The sequence below is a fragment of the Cyprinus carpio genome, chromosome A9 (assembly GCF_018340385.1).
Source record: "Cyprinus carpio isolate SPL01 chromosome A9, ASM1834038v1, whole genome shotgun sequence".
NCBI lineage: Eukaryota > Metazoa > Chordata > Actinopteri > Cypriniformes > Cyprinidae > Cyprinus > Cyprinus carpio.
This window is the reverse complement of record NC_056580.1, coordinates 20,565,963-20,589,202: the sequence shown is the minus strand read 5'-3', so window position 1 is coordinate 20,589,202 and position 23,240 is coordinate 20,565,963. Positions and strand designations below refer to the sequence as shown.

The following is a 23,240-nucleotide window of genomic DNA, read 5'->3' as shown; positions in this document are numbered from 1 at the left end:
AGATTTGTAAGAGATTTATTTTTATTTGAGGGGATATTTTTTAGACATTTTTCAAAAACATATTTATCTCACCTAAATATTTGATCATGCACTACATTTTTGTTTTGACAATTGTGCAATTGTTGCACAATAGCTTACACACAGCACTAGCCTGATTTTATGTGCTGTATGTTAGGTGGCCTTTTACACCGGGTTCACACATAGTCAGTTTGCAGTGTGTATGCAGTCCATGTGCAGTACGTGAGTGGTACAGAAGCAGCACTGACTGTGTCTGCAACTGATCTGTGGCTGTTTACTTCAAACACAACATTTATCCATTATTTTAATTTAAAATCTAATCATTCATTCACCAATCAGGTCCGGCAGGGATTGTAGGTCGGGGGAGTGAATAACCAGCACTCTCTCTACCTTCAATACCACGAATGAGGTTAGATCCTTGAGCAAGGCACTGAACCCCCAACTGCTCACTGCTCAGGGTGTGTGTTCACGATGTGTGTGTGTGTGTGTGTGTTTGTTCAATACTCACTGCTGTGTTTGTACGTACTTGGATGGGTTAAATGCAGAGAACAAATTCCAAATCACCCTGTAGCCCAAGACTGGTTGCCCACTTAAGCTAAGCAGGGTTGAGCCTGGTCAGTACCTGGATGGGAGACCTCCTGGGAAAATTAGGTAGCTGCTGGAAGAGGTCTTAGTGAGGTCCTAATGCCCCAGAATAGTGACAGGGACACTATACTTAAAAAGGCACTGTCCTTTGGATGAGATGTTAAACCGAGGTCCTGGCTCTCTGTGGTCACTAAAAATTTAAGCACATTTACAGTTACAAGCACTTCTAGTAAAGTGTAGGGGTGTATCCCCGGTGTACTGGCCAAATTCCCTCCATTGGCCCTTCCCATCCACTGAATTGGCTCTATCTTTCTCTCCTCTCCACCCAAACCTGGTGTGTGGTGAGCGCACTGGCCCTGTTGTACTATGGCTGTCGTCGCATCATGCTGCACACTGGTGTTGGTTGAGGAGAGACCACCTCATATAATTGTAAAGCGCTTTGGGTGTACAGCAATACACAGTAAAGCGCTATATGAATGCCTCATTTATTCATTCAAACACAGCAGACTTTAATTATATGCATTTAACGTATAATCACTGCATTTTCATGTCAGTTCTGTTACTTTAATTCAGTGCTTGCAGCGCAGCAAAAATAGACTCGGTGCGGAAACGATCTCTGCACACTGCTGCAGATGCACCACTCCTGGAACGCACTGTCGGTGTCGTGCTGAATTCTGCATTTTACCAGATTATACACCCCCTAGTATTGGTAGGTTTAGGAGTAGATGTGGGGAGGGGTTTGGATTAGGGGTGGGGTTGGGATTAGGCAATCGGGTAGCGATTTCAATGAGGGGAAGCATAATATGGCAGGGGTGCAGAATTCGGCACAACACCGGACAGCAACCGTGTGCAGTGGGAACGCTTTAATCAATTAACAGGAGTGTGTAAAAAAATGCACTGCATATGGACTGCAAATGTAGTAATGTGAACCTGGTGTAATGTATGTGCGCTGTGAGTGTGCATGAGCGCACGGTCTCCAGGAGAATGGTTTAAACACTGCAAAAATGAAAAAGAAATGCAATATATAAACTTAAGTGATAATGCGACACTGCCTCGATTGTGCAAGTGACAAATTCCTGTTTCAACTGTGCAGCGAGCAGGTCGCTTATAGTGCAGACACGATGTGATTTGAAGCCATTTGCGCATTTTGAGAGAGAAAGAGAGAGCACACACAGTGATTCACTCCTGTTTGTGAAATTTTGTCTCACAGAAAGTTTTCAAATTACTTTACAAGTTATTTATTGAAGAAATATAAATTGTACCTCACCTTCAGCAGTATAATTATTTCACCTGCGGCAGACAGAGACTGAGACGGTGCCGCTGCATGTCATTCCAAACCTCTCACGGCAGGCGCGTCATCAGCTTGAGATCATTTTTTTGAGATCTGCCTTTTTACAGATCGCCGATCAAACATCCCAACATGATTATCGGCTGATAGTGATCTGTAGCCAATCAATCGGAGCACCCCTACAAAAATTACATGTTGGTGGTACATCACCTTTCAATAAAAACAAAAGAGTAAGTCTGGCCAACACAAAATATCATAAATTATAATGTTAATTGTATTATATGGAATAAACAATCATTATCAAGTGAAATAAATAACACTTTCTGCTTTTTTTTTTTTTTTTTTTTTGTCATCATTGGGCAGCCATAACATACATCCATTTAACGTAATACGTATAAATCAACACAACTAATTTAAAAACTTATGATAATAAAAATAAAATCAAACCAACAAAATCAGCCAATCAATGGCCACGAGGATATCATCTCAGTTTCACGGCACCTACAGTACAACCACCACACTTGCTGTTGTTTTTTCAGTCAATGTGATCGCCCTCATTCTTTTGTGTTCTTAATGAGAAGTAGACGTATCTCAGTTCAGGACATATCAAGCACAGCTACTACCAGGACATTTTTTAGCTTGTCAGCAGGTTAGCACGCATGGCTTAGCAAGGGTATTACAGTTGTGAATACATTCACTGAACCATGTTGTAATAGTTATATAAAGCGAGTGTAACATGTTCATATCACATTCCAGATTTCAATTATTCTTCCCTTTCCACAATGTCTCAGAAATTACCTCCCCATCTGCCCCAACCCGCTCTGCGCTATTGCAAATCATTTGTACCAACAATATGACAGGGCTTTATTAATGGCTCCCTGTTCTGGCATTCACACTCAACAAGCATTGAACAAATAGCAACCTCAATATGTTATTCACTTTGATAAATGATTCGAATAATACTAATGATACCATGACAAAATTTTCTTATAAGAGAATATTTGACTGGGGTCACACTTAATACATATTAATGCATCCTCATGTTGAACATCACTTCTGCTACTCTAATGTTTATTAGCAATCTGCCCATACTGATTTTAACATTCATTTCTATTCTGCACTGGTTCAGACAATAAAACCAGAAAGGATTATATGTTCTTTTCTTTTTCTTAAGCCCCTGCGAAAAACGTTGGCACGGCCGTAGAAGTCTAATCAATGAGGAACATTGGAAATGGTAGTGATGCTGTTCACCCAGCCAAAATAAATGTAATAGTCGTGGGCTGTGAAAGTCTGCTGAAAGGGAGAAATAAGGATGAGCTTTAATCCCTTACTGAATCTTCAGAAAAGTCATTAGGTCAAAATACTGTGGAGGATGGTGAGAGAGGACCTTTTTTTTTATAATGAAGCGCCTGGTCTGGGGGAAACAATGCCAGGGCCCACCGCTTGCATTCGGCAGATCTGAAAATTAATGTTTTGCGGCGCTATCTGCAAAGGGTCCCCAGGGCACATGCTGGCTGCCATATCCAGGAGCAAAGAGGTGCCCAAATCGTACAAATGCATTTTGACTACAGCCACACTGTCAGACAGAATCTATGCATCAGCTTCTCTATTAGATATAATGGACCTGACATGCAGGATGTGCTAAATCATTCAGTCAGATTTTGGCACCTAGTGACAAGCTATTGTGACAAGACCTGTTTAGGGCGATCCGGTGGGAAAGGAGAGAGCTTGGCTTTGAATGTCACATGAGCCACTTGAAAGATTGTTTAAGTGGAACATCTCAGAAAGAGAGAAGTTCCTGTCCTCGAAAAGTTAACTTGAATAGTGCTTGACAAACGGCATTCTAAAAAAAAAAGGAGAAGATTGTTTCCTGGACCTTAGTTTGTAATATCTTAGAGAATCCACAGTGAGACTGTGCTTTGACAGTTACTGCAAATGATCTACATTTACCACAGACAACAGCATATTCACAGGGAAAAATATTTTTCCTTACGCTTCAAGATCCTTTCTGAACATGAAAACATCCCTGCAGGATGCATTAGGCTCCTTGGCAGGAGACAAAACAAGACCTTCAGAAAATGGTGGTACATTTATGTTGCATTCAATTACAAGCAATCAAAATGGCCAATTCAGACATGTTTCTAGACTGCAGATGTTTTATGTAAAGACACTAGCCTAGGTAGAAATGGCTAATGCACAGCAATGGCTGTAAAAATTCTAGTAAAAAATCATTCTAATAAAAATAGTCATATTTCTTTTGAATTACTGAATTACTCTAGTGTATACTTTTAAAAACCTTAATGTTTAATTTCTTAAAAGGATAATTCAACCAAAAATGAAAATTCTATTATCTATGTAATCATTCAATTACCCTCATGCCATTGTAAACACAAAAACACATTGAAGACTGTTTTTCGGACTGTTTTTTTTCTATAGAGTGAAAGTCATTGTGGTCCAACACAAACACACACACACAAATCCACAGAAGAAAGTGAGTAATAAAGGTTCTAGCTGAACTATTCCTTTAACCCTCCTGTTGTGCTCAAAAACTGGGTACAAATTTTGTGCTTTTGTGTTAGGGGTGAAAGTGACCGACAGTGGTTTCCATACAATTTGCCAATAATCAACACTATGAAAAATATTAAAGATTCATGTAATAACAATAAACCTGTATTGTAGCTGGTCAAAGACTAAAAAAAAAAAAAAAAAAAACTGTGAAATGTAATAGTTCCCATCTGTTTTATTGTGTTCTTTCTACCATTTTAGGGGTTACATATATGTTTTTTTTTTCTTTTTTTATTCACAGCACAGAGGGATTTTTTTTGTTGTGACTAATTGTAGTGACTGTTTGCACACTGATGTGCAAATAACTACAAGCAAATATAAATAGTATCTAGCATTATTTGTACTTAGTATTAGTATTTATTGCTGTTTGTATTTCCTCTGTATTTTTATGTCTTTTTTTCAAACCCTTGTGAGGTAAAAATAAGTTTCTCACACTTTATTCTTTTAGTGCTGCAACAGTTTAGTAACTGAGATTCAAAAAACGAACAACCAAAAACAACCTTTAACAGACTATTTGACTGTGAACCTCAAATAGATGAATAAACTGCAAATTTTCCTGTGGTGATTTAGAGGACAATCTCAGTTTCATGTAAACATTGAGACTTACATTTCATAAGCATTTCATAATTTAGTGTTTGACAAGTTTTCACAATAAAGCTTTTTTTTCTGTTTTTATATTGTATATCAAAGTGTTGCTTTTCGCAAAATTCCATGGAAAACAATGGGGGCCCTATATATAAAAACTTCATGAACTTCTAGAGTTTCCAGCAGTTTGAAAATTTAGTGTGGGTCAAATCAACCACAACAAAAAAGGAAGGTTAAAACTGTTATATTCAAGGAGAATAGTAGCACAAAGAGCATGCACAAAGAGAACTTGCAGCATGTGCAGCATTTCCACTTTCATCATGAACAGAGTAATATGGAATTTCACCATCTCAGTTAAGGACACAGTGTTTATTCATTTGTTTTTCCCAGACATCTCTGTCCAGATACACCAACAAACTTATTGTTAACCAGCTAAAATAAAGGCTCAACTCTTGGATCCAGATCACGTAGTGAGGAAAAGTCAAAGCCTGACCTCTCCACCCAGTGTCAGACAAGTCAGCATGACAGCTGAGCAATCAAAAACAGCAGTCAACCCATGACTTCAACACCGCACAGACTCCAGCTGCTGCAGCACACTTCATTTGATGAAGTTCAGGTCCCTCCTGTCCTGTCAATCAGCATGGAGCATGACAGCATGATCTACATTCTTCCATCCAAGGCAAATCATTCCTGAAACTGCCATGTTGAGATGTCTGCTTACCTTGAGCTTCTCTCAGCTCTCAGTTTCTAATTCTGCTACTCCCTCTAGGCTTTTAGACAATATTGCAAAAAAAGAGACCATAATTTTTAATGAATAAAATCTGATATTTGTACTCTATCCATAATTTAGTAAATTGTTTCACAAAGCAGTTGTTTTTTAACCCATCCAAACTCTAGAAATGATTTGATAAATGTTCAAACACTAAAATGTAACGTAATTTGTATGCAGTATCCGTAACAGGCCATTTTGAAAGAGCTGCACTACAAAGTGGTTTTACAAAGCCATGGGATGTCAGTGAATGACCCACCAGGCTTTTTTTTTTTTTTTAGGGCAATCTGTTGTTTCCAATAGACTGCATTTACTAATCAGCCTCAACATTAAATTCAGGCATTACAATTGATTTTAAGGGCTACTTGATAATAATTCAATCTCTGCTGAAGAGTTTTTGTTTCCCTAGTGCAACCACAAGCTGCCTCGCTGAAGCATTTTTGCTAAGCTGGTTACCTTCACGTGTGTTTGCTTGTTAAGCTAGAAGGCTTTGACTTCTTTGTTTCTAAAATTAATTGCCTTTAGGAGAGATAAATAGCAAGTGACAAGCACCGATGCCAAAAGCAGGGATCCCAGTGGAATGAAAAAGCGACATAAAGAAAGGCCATTTTCACATTGTGGCATAGCCACCAAGGCTCAGTGTGAAACAACGGGCTGGATGTATTAAACACTCTTAGCCTCTTGTTTTTCTGTTCCCTAATTATAGTGGGGGCAACGTAACAGGTGACTTATGATGCAGGCCTACAGAAAATTGCCAGAATCAAATCGGCTAAAATGCTGCAATTGCTGTTCACATCCATCTGGATGTTTTATTGGTTTTACCAAAACAGACCTGACATACAATTACAGTTAGCAAAAAAACAAAAAACATATTGTGAGAATAGAGAGTCTAGACTTACACGGATAGTTTCTGTATAGTATTTTGCATAGTTTTTAATTATTTATAGTATTTTCATTTCCATGCTATGGAAATCTATAGGGTCCGTGAACCATTTATTTACCCATACTCTTTAAAAATACCTTCTTTTGTTTTCAGTATAACAAAGAAACTCACACGGGTTTAAACAACTTGGAGATGAGAAAATTATTATTTTCATTTTAGGATGCACCATCCCTTATGTTATAGTTAATGTGCCTAAACTGTATTACAACTGTGTGAGATAGAAAAGTCTAAGACCACTAGTAAATTGTGATTTTAAATTAATATGTTTGGTTAATTAAAATTATGAGCCTAACAATTTGAGTAGAAGTAGAGAAATAAATTTTACATACATTTAAGAATTGTATGGCTTGTGACATAATTCCATGAGGTGTCAGACATTTGAACTGCACTACATACACACAACATTGTTTAAAATATAAAAATAAAATAAAAAAATAAATTGCAATATAAATTTGGCAGCTGTGGTTTCCAGAAACTCACTGTAAAATGTGATATAATGTTATTTTACCAATATGCTTGAAATATCAAGTTTTTTTTTACCTTAAAATATACCGATAACCACCATAATAACACGGGTACAATAGGAAGCCAGATAAGAAATCACAGTTCATCGTAAGTGGCCTGTCTAAGCATTAACAAATTTTAACACAAATCACCTTACTGATAACAATAAGAAGAAACTAAATGTATATATTTCTTTACAATTTTCCACCATATTGTCATACCCTCATGGGCTTCATGGGTTTTGCAACGTTTCCTGCTCCTTTTTAGTTGTCATGGTTATTCTTTTGATTTCATCTTTATGTTCAGGTGTGTGTCTCATTCTCTTCATTATTTAAGTTCCTTTCATTTTGAGTTTAGTGTCTTAAGTTAATATAGAGTTGTTTTGGACTGGTTCTCTTTGTGGATTCTGCCTTGAGGATTCTGTGGATTCTACCAAAAAAAAGAGTAGTTCAAATTATTTTTAAGACAATTACTTCACAATAGCACACATTCTAAAATCAGTAGTGCCTTTCATCTTCTCTTTTAGCCTTCCCTTCCATTCCGTTTTGTTCATTATGAGACTGAGTACTGAAGAGCATTTCAGATGACTGATATTTATCCAGCAGCGAGCACTGGAAGTGAAAGACAGTCAGGGATTGGAAGTCTGAGTGCTTTATCTCATGTGCTTTCACAGAGCGCTGAGGCGCATCAGAGATGCAGAGAGGGTGAATGCACTTCTCCAGCACAGAAAGAAAAGAAACAAAAACAAGCAGACATGTATCTAATTAGAAAAAAAGAGTCAGAAACAGAAAGAAGTCAGCTGTGACAGACCAGAGCAGGTGGTGAACCTAAACTATCAGATGCTGTTGCCAAAGGACTTCAGAACAAAAGGAGACAAGAAAGAAAGTTAGCTACATGCATTTAATTGCATACTATTAACACATAATGCATTTAAAATAAGGGATGGGTCACAGTGGTTAAGTGGACTAATGTAACAACTGATTGCTGATTACTGAGGTCATACAGACAATACAGATATTTGCCTTATAATTGTATATTTTATAGCTGTGGTTATGTTCTGCACTAAACATGAACATTTTCAGTAGGCCGGGATCTCTAAGGTACACATTCTTTTTAAAGGAATAGTTCACCCAAAAAATTTGCTGAAAATTTACTTACCCTATGGATTTGGAGAAATGTAACATTACGTCACTTGCTCACCATTGGGTCCTCTGCAGTGAAAGGGTGCCGTTAGAATGAGAGTCCAAACAGTTGATAAAAACATCATAATAATCCACAAGTAATCCACCTAACGTCTCAGTTACGCATGGTAACCCTCGTTCCCTGAAGGAGGAAACGGAGACATCACGTTGGTGACCAACGAATTGGGATACCACTTCGATAGACCAATCTACTTCGAGTGTAAACTAAACAAGCAAGTGCACATTGGCATGCAATTATTGCATCCAGCTGCCGCTGATCACAGCATGAGTATAATAAGGCAGCAGGTGCAATGCATACCAGGTTTTCACTGAGGAGCCGAGCCGGTGACCCGGCCACTCAGCGGTGGTACAACAACCGTGGCGATGGGAAGTGACGTCTCCATTCCCTCCTTCAGAAAACGAGGGTTACCATACGTAACCAATACGTTCCCTTTCAGTCAGTCACTCTCAACGTCACGTCGGTGACCGACGAATTGGGATCCCTACCAAAGCGCCATGGGTGCTGCCCCTTCCAGTGCTCTGTGCGAGTCGCCTGTGCCCCTATTAGGTGTAGGCCGGGGCTCGGAACAAGTAGTTCCACTCACCATTGTCAAAGCACTACTTCACTGGGTGAGACTGAATAACACTGGGAAAACATACCCGTTCCGCTTGGAACAGGGACGCTGCGGAAGCCCCATCCTTCCTGAAGAAATTTTTGGAAGCAAACACATATAGCATCCGTTTGGGGGGAATATGGAGAAATTTGAGGTGATTAAAACCCTCTTGGGAAGGCAGAAGTCTGCCGGGGAAACACGGGTTCTAAGGCTACCGTGGACTATACACATATGAGTACCGTTTAGGTCTCAATATGGAACCCAGCCTTCCATGGTTCTCACGGATTCATCATGAAGGCCTGGCATCCATTCCGCCGCGTCCAGCTGCCTAGGGTGATGGAGGAACTCAACAGGGTCTACAGTATGGACACTCTGGAGCAGTTTTAGCAAGCCGACAGTAACCGGGCCTCTCGGTGCCACTACCCATTGGAGGTGAGAACACTGGAGGATACCGGCTCTTCCCCTTCTGCCAGCCTCCGTAACAGACAAAGAGCTGGTCTGAGGTCCTAAAGCTTTGTGTCCGGTCTACATAGCATCTTAATGCTTGGACAGGACAGAGCAAAGCCAGGGCTGGGTCTGCCTCCTCCGGGAGCAGTGCTTGCAGGTTCACCCCTTGGTCTTTGAAGGGTGTAGTAGGATGCCTTGGGCACGTAGCCGGGCCGGGGCCTCAGGATTACCTGGGAGTCAGCCGGCCCAAACTCTAGTCACGAATCGTCGACCGAAAATGCGTGCAGGTCCCCTACCCTCTTGATGGAGGCCAGTGAAAGCAGGAGCAGAGTTTTCAATGAAAGAAACTTTAGCTCAACTGACTGCAAAGGCTTGAATGGGCCCTGCTGTAGTGATTTCAGCACCAGAATCAGGTATCGAGGGGGGCCGGAAAGGATTTAACCTCCTGGCCCCATCTAAGTAACCTGATGACAAGGTCATGCTTACCTAGAGACTTCCCATTCATGGGGTCATGGTTCGCGGCAATAGCAGCAACCTGGACTTTGAGGGTGGAGGGAGACAGCCTTCGCTACAGCCCTTGCTGCAGAAAGGAAAACATGACTGCAATCGAGCATCTTCAGGGGTCTTCTCGGTGAGAAGAACACCACTCAACGAACAGGTTCCACTTCAAGGCGTACGCGTGTCTCGTAGATGGTGCTCTTGCCGAAGTGATGGTGTTCACTACCTCCTGGGGTAGGTCACATAGAACCTCTGCATCCCATCCAGGGACCAGACATGGAGTTTCCAAAGGTCTGGACGCGGGTGCCAAACAGTGCCTTATCTCTGAGTCAGTAGATCCTTCCTCAAAGGAATCGGCCAAGGAGGGGCTATTGCGAGGAGCACTAGTTCGGGAAACCAGGTCCGAGTGGGCTCATCAGCTGTACGGTTGAGCAGGCCCGGAATATAAACAGCACGAAGTGACCTCAGAATCTTCCGACACCAAAGGAAGAGGTGGCGGGCAAGTTGCAACATGTGACGGGAGCACAGACCACCTTGTCAGTTGATGTACGCAACGGTCACTCACCTCAGTGTGCTTGATGCCCAGACATGTGAGGCAGCGATCGTGACCATCATCCGGTGCCAGGTAATGACTGCACCCAGAAACACATGGGTGAAACGCCATCCTTATAAGGAAGATGCAATAAAAGATCCTATATAAAGACGCAACTGTGGAGCTCTTTTAGAGGAAATTCGCTCTTTAGGACATGTTCTTTTAGTGCTGAGGGGGAGGGGGCCGCTTGCAATACGACAGGGGGTAGTGCAGCCTGAAGTGCGCAAACCACTCGACACTGGAACGACCGCAGCTGAAGCGTCCTCTCGTTTAGTTTTTACTCAATGTAGATTGGTCTATCGATGTGATATCCCAATTCGTTGGTCACCGATGTGAGGTCGAGAGTGACCGACTGAAAGGGAACTCCAGTCCAGTTAATGTCTTATGAAGCAAAAAAAGCAACACTCACGCACACTTTTGTTTTGCGTTTTGCATCTTGACATGCCACACCTGTGAGGTGGATGGATTATCTCGGCAAAGGAGAAGTGCTCACTAACACAGATTTAGACAGATTTGTGAACAATATTTGAGAAAAATAGGCCTTTTGTATACATAGAAAAAGTCTTAGATCTTTTGAGTTCAGCTCATGAAAAATGGGGGCAAAAACAAAAGTGTTGCGTTTATAATTTTTTGTTCAGTGTAAATAAATAAATAGACATAATTGAGGCTGATATACAGTGCCCTCCATAAGTATTGGAACAGTAAAGACAAAATAGCTTTCTCTGCTGTGGAGTCAAGACATTTGTAAATATGATCAAAAGATGATTATGCAAAAAAACTACAGAATGTCACATTTTATTATTAGGTCTTTCGACACATACATGTTTTACCAAATAAAAAGGAAAGCACTTTTAGAGTTCATCCCACTATTTGATGTGAGCATAAGTATTGGAACAGCTGAATTTAAGGCAGATGTAAAAGATTAAAAGCTAATATTTAGTTGCAGATCCCTTTGCATGCAATCAGAGCAGTGAGTCTGCAACCCATAGACATCACCAGACTCTTGGTCTTATGCTTTGAAATGCTTTTCTCCAGCCTTTAATGCAGCCAATTCCAACTGTTGCTTGTTTTGGGGAGTTTCTGTCTTTAGTCTCCTCTTCAGCTGGTGAAATTAATGTTCAATCAGATTTAAATCTAGACATTGATTTGGGCAATCTAAGACTTTACATTTCTTTGCCCTGATAAAGTCCTTGACTGAACTGGCAGGGTGTTTTGGGTCATTGTCCTGATCCAATATGAAGTGCTTTCTAATGAGTTTGGTGGCATTTTCTTGAATATTGGTAGCCAAGATGATTTTGTACCCTTCCAAATTCATTCTTCTACTGCCTTCATACATTAAGTCATCATTAAATTCTGTTTCAAATTCTCCTGCGGACTGTAGATTGACAGAGCATCACCTCAGCTTTCTGGTGGTTGTTGGTGATTTTATGTATTTTAGGGTTCATTTTCACAGCTTTTATGATTTGTCTGTCATCAACTACTGTTGTTTTTCTCAGCCAATCAGGTCATTGGTGGTTGCTGATGTCGCCGGTAGTTTCCAAACTCTTGATTTCTACATGCCCTTTGTTTTCCTATAGTTCTAATTGACTTCCTCTTTTCTTTTAGCATCCAAATTCCTTGCTTTTCTTTCAGAGTCGGCTTCCTCGTCTTCATCCTGGTTTGTGTGTGTCATCATCGAATGCAAGGCTTAGAATGCAGAAGCAATGGATATAACTGGTGAGACACATTCCCTGCTTTTAATATCTGAAGAATTAATGCAACAGGACACAGCTGAACACTTAGAAAGACCTATGCGGCAACTCTTCCAATACTTATGCTCACATCAGATAGGGAGATGAAACTCCAAAAGTGCTGATCTTCTTAGCTGGTAAAACATCTATGTGTTGAATCACCCAATAATAAAATGTGACATTCTGTAGTTTTGTCTCATATTCATATTTTAATCATATTTACAGATTTCTTGACTCCACAGCAAACAGAACAATTTTGTCTTTACTGTTCCAATACTTATGGAGGGCACTGTATACATAATAGAGTGTTTACCATTGATTAACAGTTCCCTCAAGGAGAAATGTTTTTTTTTTGTTTGTTTGTTTGTTTGTTTTTACTTCCAAAACCCAACTGTAGCACTCTATAGCCTTAAAAACATTACATTAATAGTAAAATACATGTTGCTGGTTCTCAGATTGCTGCCCAATGAGAAACCATAATTCAATAACAAACTACAAAGAGAACGCAAGCTGCATGAAACTGCATGGAGAATAGATCACTGCACGAGTCCTGCTGAGCTGGGTTACAAACCAAGGTGTGGGGTAATGAACTGAAATCAAATAATTAATTATATCAAAGTGCATTAAGATAAAAGCAATTCAAACTAAATCAAACCACCTTAATTCCTTTTGAATGCCTTTCTCCTGAATGAGGGACAGATGATGAATTAGGCTTCTCTATGGGGTTTTAAAACATTCCAGCATCAGCCTCTCAGCCCTATAGCTGCATGCCAGGTGGCAGCTGGGACAGTTGCCTTTTAATCTGGTTTGGCGGTCCTAAATCACTGCCACAACAGCAGGCATGATGTAGGGGAGTTTGGAAGAGACATTCACTCAGACGCTCCTCTGATCATGGGTTAGTCTCTCTCTCTCTCTCTCTCTCTCTCTCTCTCTCTCTCTCTCTCTCTCTCTCTCTCTCTCTCACTTCAGGTGTGTGGCCTTGTTTGCCATATGTCAAGTGAGTGAACCACTAATATCCACAGGGCACCTACAGGAGCCTGCCCAAAAACATGTTTTTATTTATATGGTATGTCACTGAAAACCACAGTCTGTCACATAGGGCTGAAAGAACCTTTGGTCGCACTTCATGCTTCAGTCATGAGTCATGATGTGTCTCGAGTCTTTTTAGAGATTTTTAAAAAAAAAAACAACACATCAAAAAAACAACATAACAAATAAGAGCCTCATCATGAGGGTGTCCCAACTACTGTACTTGTACTTGTAGGGCTCAGGCTGTCAGATTGCCCCAGGATAAAACTTTCTCTGAGACTGTTGATCTCTGCAGCTCTGGTCCACTGTCTGCATACACTGCTCTGAGTCTAGCATTAGTTTTAACCTGTCTAAACCCTTATGCAATTTCAAAGGGTGTTGAGTCCTTTTTAATAGAATGAAAGTCAAATCCCTGTAAGTGGACCAAAAAGTGAACAGAGTGAAAAAGTACACAGTTCTTTTAGTATTCATTCGATCTTAGTTCTCTGTGCACATTAGCACTGACACATTTAGCGAATGCTTTTATTAAAAGCAACTAACAACAGAACATTGCTTTTGGTTCAACTTTAGCTATTTTTTCTTTGCTCAAAACATAATAATAATAAACATAATAATTTTACATTATTTTTGGTTTTGAGAAAATTAACGCATTCTATAAATTGAATATAAAACTATACCTTGATATATACACTAGTGTTAAAAAGATTGGAGTTGGTAAGGTTTTGTAATACTTTTGAAAGAAGTTCTGTATGCTCACCAAAGCTGCATTTATTTGATCAAAAATACCATAAAAAACAGTAATATTGTGAAATATTATTACAATATAAATGACCTGTTTTCTATTTTAACATATTTTAAAATGTAATTTATTCCTGTGAAAGTTAAGCTGAATTTTCAACAGCCATTACTCCAGTCTTTAAGGTCACATGATCCTTCAGAAATCATACTAATATTCTGATCTGTTGAAGAAACATTTATTATTATTATTATTATTATTATTATTTATAATAATAATTATTCATTATCAATGATGAAAACCTTTTAATTTTTTTTTTTTTTTTATAAACAAAGTTCAAAAGAACAGCTTTTATTTGAAATAGAAATCTTTTGTAACAATATAAATGCCTTGTTTTACTTTAGATCAATTTAATGTGTCCTTGCTGAATAAAATTATTTTCTTGTTTTTAAACTTACCCCAAACTTTAAAACTGTACTGTATTTTGATATGAAAACATGTATTTAGAGGTAAACTTCAGCAAACTGAATCATGTTTGTACAAAAAAAAAAGGTTAATTAAAATACATTTTTAATCTACTGAAAGCCTCATTTACACAAAAGTATTATATTTCTAATGTAATTTCATGACTTTCATGCAGCATTACAAGGCGGTCCAGCTAAACCCTTGAGCCTTTGTTTCTGCAGAACACTGAAGACCTCTGAGAGTCTCTGAGTAGTTTATATATAATATGATCCTCATTGTTATCTCCACAGAAATAAAATAAGCGGCTCATCTCCTTCTCTGTATGTCATCATTACCTCTACGGTTCACAATATTATAAACGAACCACACAGCAGCACAGAAGCCAACTGTACTCATGTGTAGACCAGCCCTCTGAGAAGCACTTTTGGGCCATTTACACGCTGTCAAAATTCCAGCAAATAATTTCAGCAAAGTGTAAACACACCATAATTGTATTATTTTCTTATTTCTTTTATTTCTGTTTCAATACTTGTTGCTGTGTCATTTATTTTTACATAAATATGTAAAATTCTTCATATGCAAATTAACAAATATCTGGTTTTGATATCTGGTATGTCTATGCATTTATTAAATGAAAAAATAAATTAATAAATTCTTAATTTCTTCTACTTTTCACAAAGCACATTGTTTTGCTCATTAAGAATATTTGCTAACCTTTTAATCTTCAGTATAAAATAATAAACAATGATAAATTATTTCACACCCATAATTCTTTGTTTTTGATTTGTCATATTATAATTTAATCCTTTCCATGTATTCTAGTAATGTTTTACAGTGACTGGTACCCCTCCACTAAAGACAAAATGTGGAAAGAGAAAAGGAGACAGAGCAAAAAAAAAAAAAAAGGAAAAAAAGGGAAAGAGAGAGAGAGAGAGAGAGAGAGAGAGGATCCACTGCTTCATTAATCATGTTACTTATGCTGCACATTTTGAAAAAAGCTTAATCGGAAACCTCTTAATAATTAATTCAACAGTGAGAACGCTCAAACACACACACCTGTCTGAACATGGGACTCCACCCCAGCTCAAAAGTAATTTACCACGGACTCGCCTACCATACCAGGCCACCTTGTGTTTTACCAGATCTAACAGTTGATAGACTGTTTAAAATGTATTTTTTGATGTTCCACCAAAAAAAAAAAAAAAAAAAGAAAGAAAGAAAGAAATTCATAAGGTTTGAATTTCTTTGAGGGAATATTTATGATGTAAATTGTCATTTTTGGGAAAAAAATGTCCATTTAAAGGTGACATATGATGCGATTTCATTTTTTTCCTTTCTCTTTGGAGTGTAACAAGCTCTTGGTGCATAAAGATGATCTGTAAAGTTGCAAAGACAAATCCAAATCAAATCCAAAGAGATATTCTTTATAAAAGTTAAGACTCGTCCACACCCCCCTGAAACGGCTCGTTCTAACATGCCCCCACATCTCTACATCACTATGTGGGAAGATTTGCATAACGCTGCCCAGATGTTCACGCAAAGAAGGAAGGCGTACCTTTTATTCTAGTTGTAGTATTGTTGTTGCCGCCACCACCATGCCGTATAGACACTGTGTGTTTCACTGTGAAAGCAAAACTACTTTGTTTGGCCTTCCAAAAGAGGACGATATCCGCTTCGTCGTGCCTGGAAATACATCAACTTTGCACTGTGTTTCACCAGTTGCTCCTTCATAGAATCCGCCGGCTGTGCCGTTCTCAAGCCGCCCGCCTCTGCTCACTCAAGACAGCCTTCGCTCACTCTAGGCCGCAGCTCACTCTAGGCATCCGGCCTCCGCTTGCTCAAGGCCACAGTGTGTGATGCTATTTCGTTGAGAAAGCGAAACTACTTTGTTTGGCCTTCTAAAAGAGGAAATTACTAGAAATCATGTTTATATCACGTTTATAATGGGTTTTATGTTTATGTCTCGTCACTTCGGCTGGACAGGGCATCACAATATGTTAAGGGGCGTAACATTTCCGTCACACGCTTGAGTATTCAGCCAATCAAAATGCACTGTATAGCTGGCCAATCAGAGCACACCTCGCTTTTCAGATCGATGAGCCTTGTAAAAATAGACACGTTTCAGAAGGCGGGGCTTAGAGGAGAAACAATAATGTACAGTATGTGGAAAATAATGTGTTTTATTTTTTTTTTTACCTTAAACCGCATTAACACATTTCATTACACCAAATACACAAAATAATGTTCTTTTTAGCAGCATCATATGACCCTTTTAAATCAAATTGTAAAAATGTTAGTCAGATCCTCACTGATGAACAAATTGTCTATAAAGAACTGATCTGTACATCTTGTAGACTACAGTAAATGATGCTCTGACTGAAAGAATTACTTGCAATATTTGTCATAATATGCAAAGAGAAAACATCTAATTTCATTTTTGTCATAGAGTCAATTTATCCATCCATCCATCTATTCTCCAAATCGTTTGGACTATGCAGGTAAACACAGTGGATAGTGAGTCCATCACAGGGTTGACAAAAGTATTTGTTTTATTAAAATAATAATAAAAAAAAAAACATTTAATGTAAGACATATTTAATAAGGCTGGAAAATTCTCAATTCAAATTCGCAAAGGAAGGCAAAAGGTTAATTTTTGATCCTGCAGACTGGGTGGAAAACCCTGTGGTACAATAAAATATCTTGACCTTCTCCATTAGCTTCGACAGAGCTGGTCCAGCATGCCAATATAAAATACAGATGCACATGATGTCATAGGCCAGCAGATTACCTGTGCATTGCAGGATTAGCTCCAACAGCAATGCTCAGCCACAACCACTTGATCCGTCAAAGGTCAGAACACTGACTCAGCTAAATGTGTGGCCAACTTCAACTGAACTTGAATCAGACCAAATGGGGCATTCAATAGAACGCCAACAAAAACAATGAAGCCTGCCACACAGGTGCAAGATGAATCACTACCAGAAGCGAGGCTGCTGCTTTTAACAGAACCCAAGTGCTTTGCTTTGTCATCTCCCTTGTCATTCTAAACCCTTTTTCAGCCAGTGCTATGGCTCGGGAATAGCATGCCTTATCCCATTTTATAAAGTATCACATGGATAACTGTAAGGTCATCCACTAAGTAGGGGCTATTTTAATGTTCTGACTGAGACCACTGGACCAATTACTTGGTTGGGAAGGAGGAAACACCTGAAGTTGAGGCATAAATTTATATCCAGAAACAGCCATGAGTTCCATATAATATATATGGTCAGTCTTTTGAAGGTGGAAGTGGTGTCCAACCACAACCCTGTTCCAAAACATAGTGTGTTGCCCTCTACAACCTTATTCACACTCCACCAACAGACACTATCCAGTGTCGATAATCACCGGATTACAATATGTCACTTCTCAGACACTCCACAACCCGACAAACACTGAATAAACATGTTCAATCAGTGAAAATTTGCAACAGATGCCTACAGGGGTAACACACAGATCCGACAAACCCTGATGAACGTGTCTGTTGGAGTTAGTTGGTGTCAATGCAGTGTGAATTAGTCGTAAGTATCCAAATGTTCACTGAACCGATAAGTGACTGATTTGGAATGTTCTACAAAGGCAGCAAAACAAACAGCATTCTGCATGGGTCAACAGATTTCAATATTTGTTTGTCAGGTATGAATTCAGGTAAATTAGGACACTTTTTGCCAATGAGATACATGGAGAAAATGTCCCAATTATCCTGAATTAACCCTAGCATGTTGCCAAGCTAATGGCCCAATATGGCACACATAAATATTAGGAATAAAAATAAAACAAAATTTTAAAAAAATGAAATATAATTACTAATAATTATTATTGATAAAAACGTATATATATATATATATATATATATATATATATATATATATATATATATATATATCTATACATATATATATATATATACATACATATATATATATATATATACATACATATATATATACATACATATATATATACACACATATACATATATATATATATATATATATATACACACATATATATATATATATATACATATACATATATATATACATATATGTGTGTGTGTGTGTGTGTGTGTAATAATAAAACACTAATTGTGTTTTTTTAATATGTTTATTTTAATTTACAATCAACACTTTCACATAACTTCCCTAATATTGGATTCATTTTTTACTTAGCTCGCCTCAGTACACAGTGAAATTGCTGCTTTAAAAACTTGGTGAAAACTAGTCAAAAAAGCCATCATAATTAAGTTGCTTACCATTTAACACAGCCTCCACATCTAAGGTGCTATAATCGTGCCCTACAACACAGCTCCCTAGGTTTTGTAACAGAGCATGATATCTGCCCTTTCCTTGAGTTTCAACAAAAGCTTTTCCCCTATGTAGTGTGTAACAGATCAGCATTGCCTTTGCATGACTGAGGTCATTTGAACAATCACTGTTTGTGCCTTTATCGACTTTCCTCCAATACCAGGTAAAAATCACAGTTGGACAATAAGTCCGCACAGCATGCCTAGATATAATCTAATTTAATTAGGCTCTGGGGGCATCCTCCCAATTTCATTACGAAAGGATAGTGCAAACTGCTTTTTGGGGCATGCTCTCTTAAAGGAAGAAACATTTCCAGCAACCTTGAACTGTATATAATAGCCGATAAATATCTGAAGCGAGAGTCACCCGGTAAGATAAAGGAGGGTTTGATATAATGAAGTGTGGTTTGAGTAAACTACTTTTCAATGATGCCTTTCCATCTGCCTGCACTGGTGCTGTAAACTCTTGGCTGCGATACACTGGATTAGATGGCAAACAATGATTAAAGATTCACTAAACAGACTGTGGAAAGAGCGGTTTTATCAAGCATCCTAAGAGTGCTTATGTCACAACCACACTGATGACTCTGCTGTGATTGTTTTTTTTTTTTTAAATATGTGATAAGTGAAAGAGCGGTGTTGAAAATTAGGACACAGTATCATACGATGGAGATATGAATGCAAGCACTCAGAGTACCACTTTTAAAATAATCTCTTTGCAGGGCACCGTGACATTATCATTCATCTGATATGATGAATATGCAGCTTTTGAAAATAACACTTTTTCTCCATGAACACACCTGGATGAAGAGACAAAAAGATCTAGTGCATATGTGCTAGGAAGTTCTTTCAGCTTAACCCTTTGATGCATAAATTATTCATTAAATTATAAGTTGTTGTTTTTTTAATGAAAAAAAAAGTAAAAAATAAAATAAAAATTATTTAAAATTGTATTTTGAGTTACACATCTTTCCACTGCAATAAATAATGGTAAAAGAAGATATTCAAGGAGTAGATGCTTCAAGACTTGCAGCCATGTTGTATTTATTTTGTCATAAATAAAATAAACACAGTGACGTATAAAGAGCTATGGTCATATAGAATTATGTTTAAGGGTCAAAGGTAAATTATTTATGATGGTTTAGATGTATCAAAACACCCTAAATGGTTTAAAATGGTCTGCTGTAGTGGATGTCATGCATCGAAAGGTCACGTTACATAACAAAACAAGGCTGTTTAATGCATATATACTTTTTAAATAATTGATCAAATTTCAAATGGCGATACACTATGTTTTACCTGTTGGTCTTAAAAAAAAATATTGTTGTCATGCGAAAGGCTACAGAGCTGCAATACTCTGCAGAGACCTTCTTTGTTTATAAATACTGTTTTTGGTTATAAAAGACAATCTTGCGATAACTGCATAGTTATAATTTATATTGTGTATGCATTCAAATATGATACTTGTAACCAGAATCTCTTTTCCGTGAAGCTCGTGTCTAGCATTGAGAGCACAAGGGGAAAACAATCTTGACAGATTTGTCTGTGCTCCAAGCTGACAATCTTTGCTTTATCTCAATCCAATGGTGAACAGGGATTTGCTGCAAATGAACAAAACTCCTGCAACTAGTTCAAGACTCATTTATCCCCACATCAAGATTCATTAAATATCTACCCTCATTGATTTAGATTTCTCTAACAGTGTCACTCACAATTGCTACTCTTTAGGCAAAAGCTTACGTTATGCAAGCCATATAAGGAAGACAATGTGATATTCAAGAAACTTGCAACATTCACAACTTGAAGATAGTGGTTAGAAGTTGCCAGAACTTTATGATATAACAATAGACTGACTATGTTTCAGGAATTAGGATGGCTATTAAAATGAGTTTGCTACTGAAAATAACAAAGATGGTCCAACACAAGGTCACATGATTATTTCATCTGAGTTTAGCTCAAAATGGTATTTTTCAGCAACTATTGACCAATAATAAAATAGACAGTGCACTGACACCCAAACAAACATGAAACACCATCAGTGTAACACATGACACTAAAGTAATGCAATCAGTGTAACACACTACACTAAAGTAATGCAATAAACTCTTCCTAAACAAGATAATGCAATGTAACATACACCAATGTATGTATCTGATAACAAAAATTAAAGCAAACTAACTTTTTAAATATTGCATGGAATTATGGAAACGTCTCTTATGGTTTGAATCCTAAGGCGACTCATACCATGCTATATATTTCAATAAACAACAATTCAATCGTTATTTCACAATTTTAAAAGCCTGTATGTGTTGCACTGTTAAATGTAACTGTTTCTCATATGCCTATTCATATGTTTTAAGACTTACTAATAATAATAATAATAATAATAATAATAATAATAATGATAATAATAATAATAATAATGTATTTTAAAAGTCATTAACGGAAACAAACACATTCTTGTTTCATTTTGACAATATATATCTCGAAACTATACCCTCCTACACACCTCACATGTCCGTCTTAATAATCACAATATCATTAATAGGGCTTGAGCTTATTCATACTCTTTTGGTTCTATCCAAGCACACCACTGGTACACTACACCAGTAGAATACAGGCAACCGAATTAGACCATCAACTACAACAACACGCGAGTGAAACATTCCAACCTCAACCTGACTAGTTCCCAGTTCAATTCAACGCAATATTTCGGGAAAAATGCTCGCATCGCATCAAAAACGTGTAGCAACATCACGCGCGTGGCGAGATGCGCTGACAGATTATAGGATGCTCCGAGAGCGCAAGTTTTATTGTACAGCTGCTGCGTCTGTCTTACCTTGCTCTGAATTAGCGTCCCTCAGTGTCTGAACATTTGAGAATATATCCCCAAATCCCAGTATGACGAGTAAGGTGAGGATATATTCGGACATCGTTGCTGAGTGAGGGCGAAGGCCACCGCACTTCTTTTACTGAAGTCCGATTCCAGCCCTCCGGTAGAGCGCCGTTATTCAGGAATGACAAGTGAAATTTGTCTGCAGAGCGCACCGACCCTCCTTCACTCCTCGCATTCAGATGGATTTCTAGGCGCGCGCACTCATGAGCTTGCAGGCGACAGTGTGAGCGAAGAGAGAAAGAGAGAGTGAGATAGAGAAGGAGAGAGACGGAGGGTGTGCGGATAGATGGGGACAATAACGCACTGTGAGGTTGACTTTGATCGGTTTCCAGGCACCTGACGTAGCGCAAGGGAAGCAGGGGTTCGTAACATGGGGAATGCTCTAATGAAGGAAAAAAAAAAAAAAAAAAAAAAAAAACCTTCAGATTCACTGAAGAGTTTGGCGAAGTAGCTCGGGCAACATAATAGTGGTAAGCAATGTGCGAATTGTTCGATAACCTTAGAGGGAGATTTTCGCTGCGCAGTTTGTTGAGATTCGTCTAAGGCAAAGCCAAATTGTGTTTTTGCCCTGTTTGAAATCGTGTAAATGGCACAAATACATGAAAAGAACAAAGACAGAAATTAAACAATGTTTAATATTTTCAAGTTTATAGGAACTCAGGTACAGAAACCAAATAATTACATGTAAAATAGCATTGCATAGTCTTCACTGTATAAATTAAATATAGATTAGTTTTACAAAGTACAAAGTAATTCGGTCAAGAGCAGAGAGTAATTTTTTACTCATTTAATTTATTGTATTAAGGACACCGACAGCAGCTAGTAAATTAGGAGCTGTCACTTTCAGAGCCAATGCATGCAATATGGCGCACATCCATTTTTTTCTCAACTGTTTATGTTCACTTAAGACATAACCGACAGTTTTTCGAGGATACTCACCAAGATGGGTATTTCAACCTGTCATAGATAGCACAGGTACGTCTGCAAGATGTAGGCCTATGTTAAAGATCGCTTCATCTGTACAAACATCTGATAGAGGTCTTTAAGATGTCAATTTTACATTCATTCTAAATCATAAACATCGTAAAGACATCTTCTAAACATCTATTTGACATCTGAAATGTCCTATAGACTTATTGCAGATGCGCAAACACTAAAAAATACGTCTTGCAGATGTAAATGCAGTCGTCAGATAGACATCTCAGTGATGGATATTAGCTATCAGGGGTCCGTTCAAACACAAGAGGAGGCGGAACTCAATTCGGTGTTCAAGGGCTGTGAGAGGCTCTCTGTGTGCTGTGTTCTTTGGCGTCTTGTACTTGAATGCTTTAAAATCCCTTGAATGTTTAAATTGGCAAGGCTTAAAAACATGTGCAAATGATAAGCTTTTGTGACGATGCCCAGCAGTGGCCTGTCAACTATCCTGAGCATCATTTATGCTGGCCTGGGC

General features: G+C 38.3%; 1 protein-coding gene across 1 annotated transcript in view; it reads right to left on the bottom strand.

Moving 5' to 3' along the window:
• Nucleotides 1-22,101, bottom strand: part of LOC109095779 (low-density lipoprotein receptor-related protein 1B-like) — a 281,776-nt gene extending 259,675 nt beyond the window's left edge. Inside the window, exon 1 of the mRNA XM_042764066.1 lies at nucleotides 21,734-22,101. Within this exon, the coding sequence (XP_042620000.1) occupies nucleotides 21,734-21,827 (94 nt within the window). The 5' untranslated portion in view covers nucleotides 21,828-22,101. The remainder of the gene's footprint in view (nucleotides 1-21,733) is intronic.
• Between the last annotated feature and the right edge of the window lie 1,139 nt (nucleotides 22,102-23,240).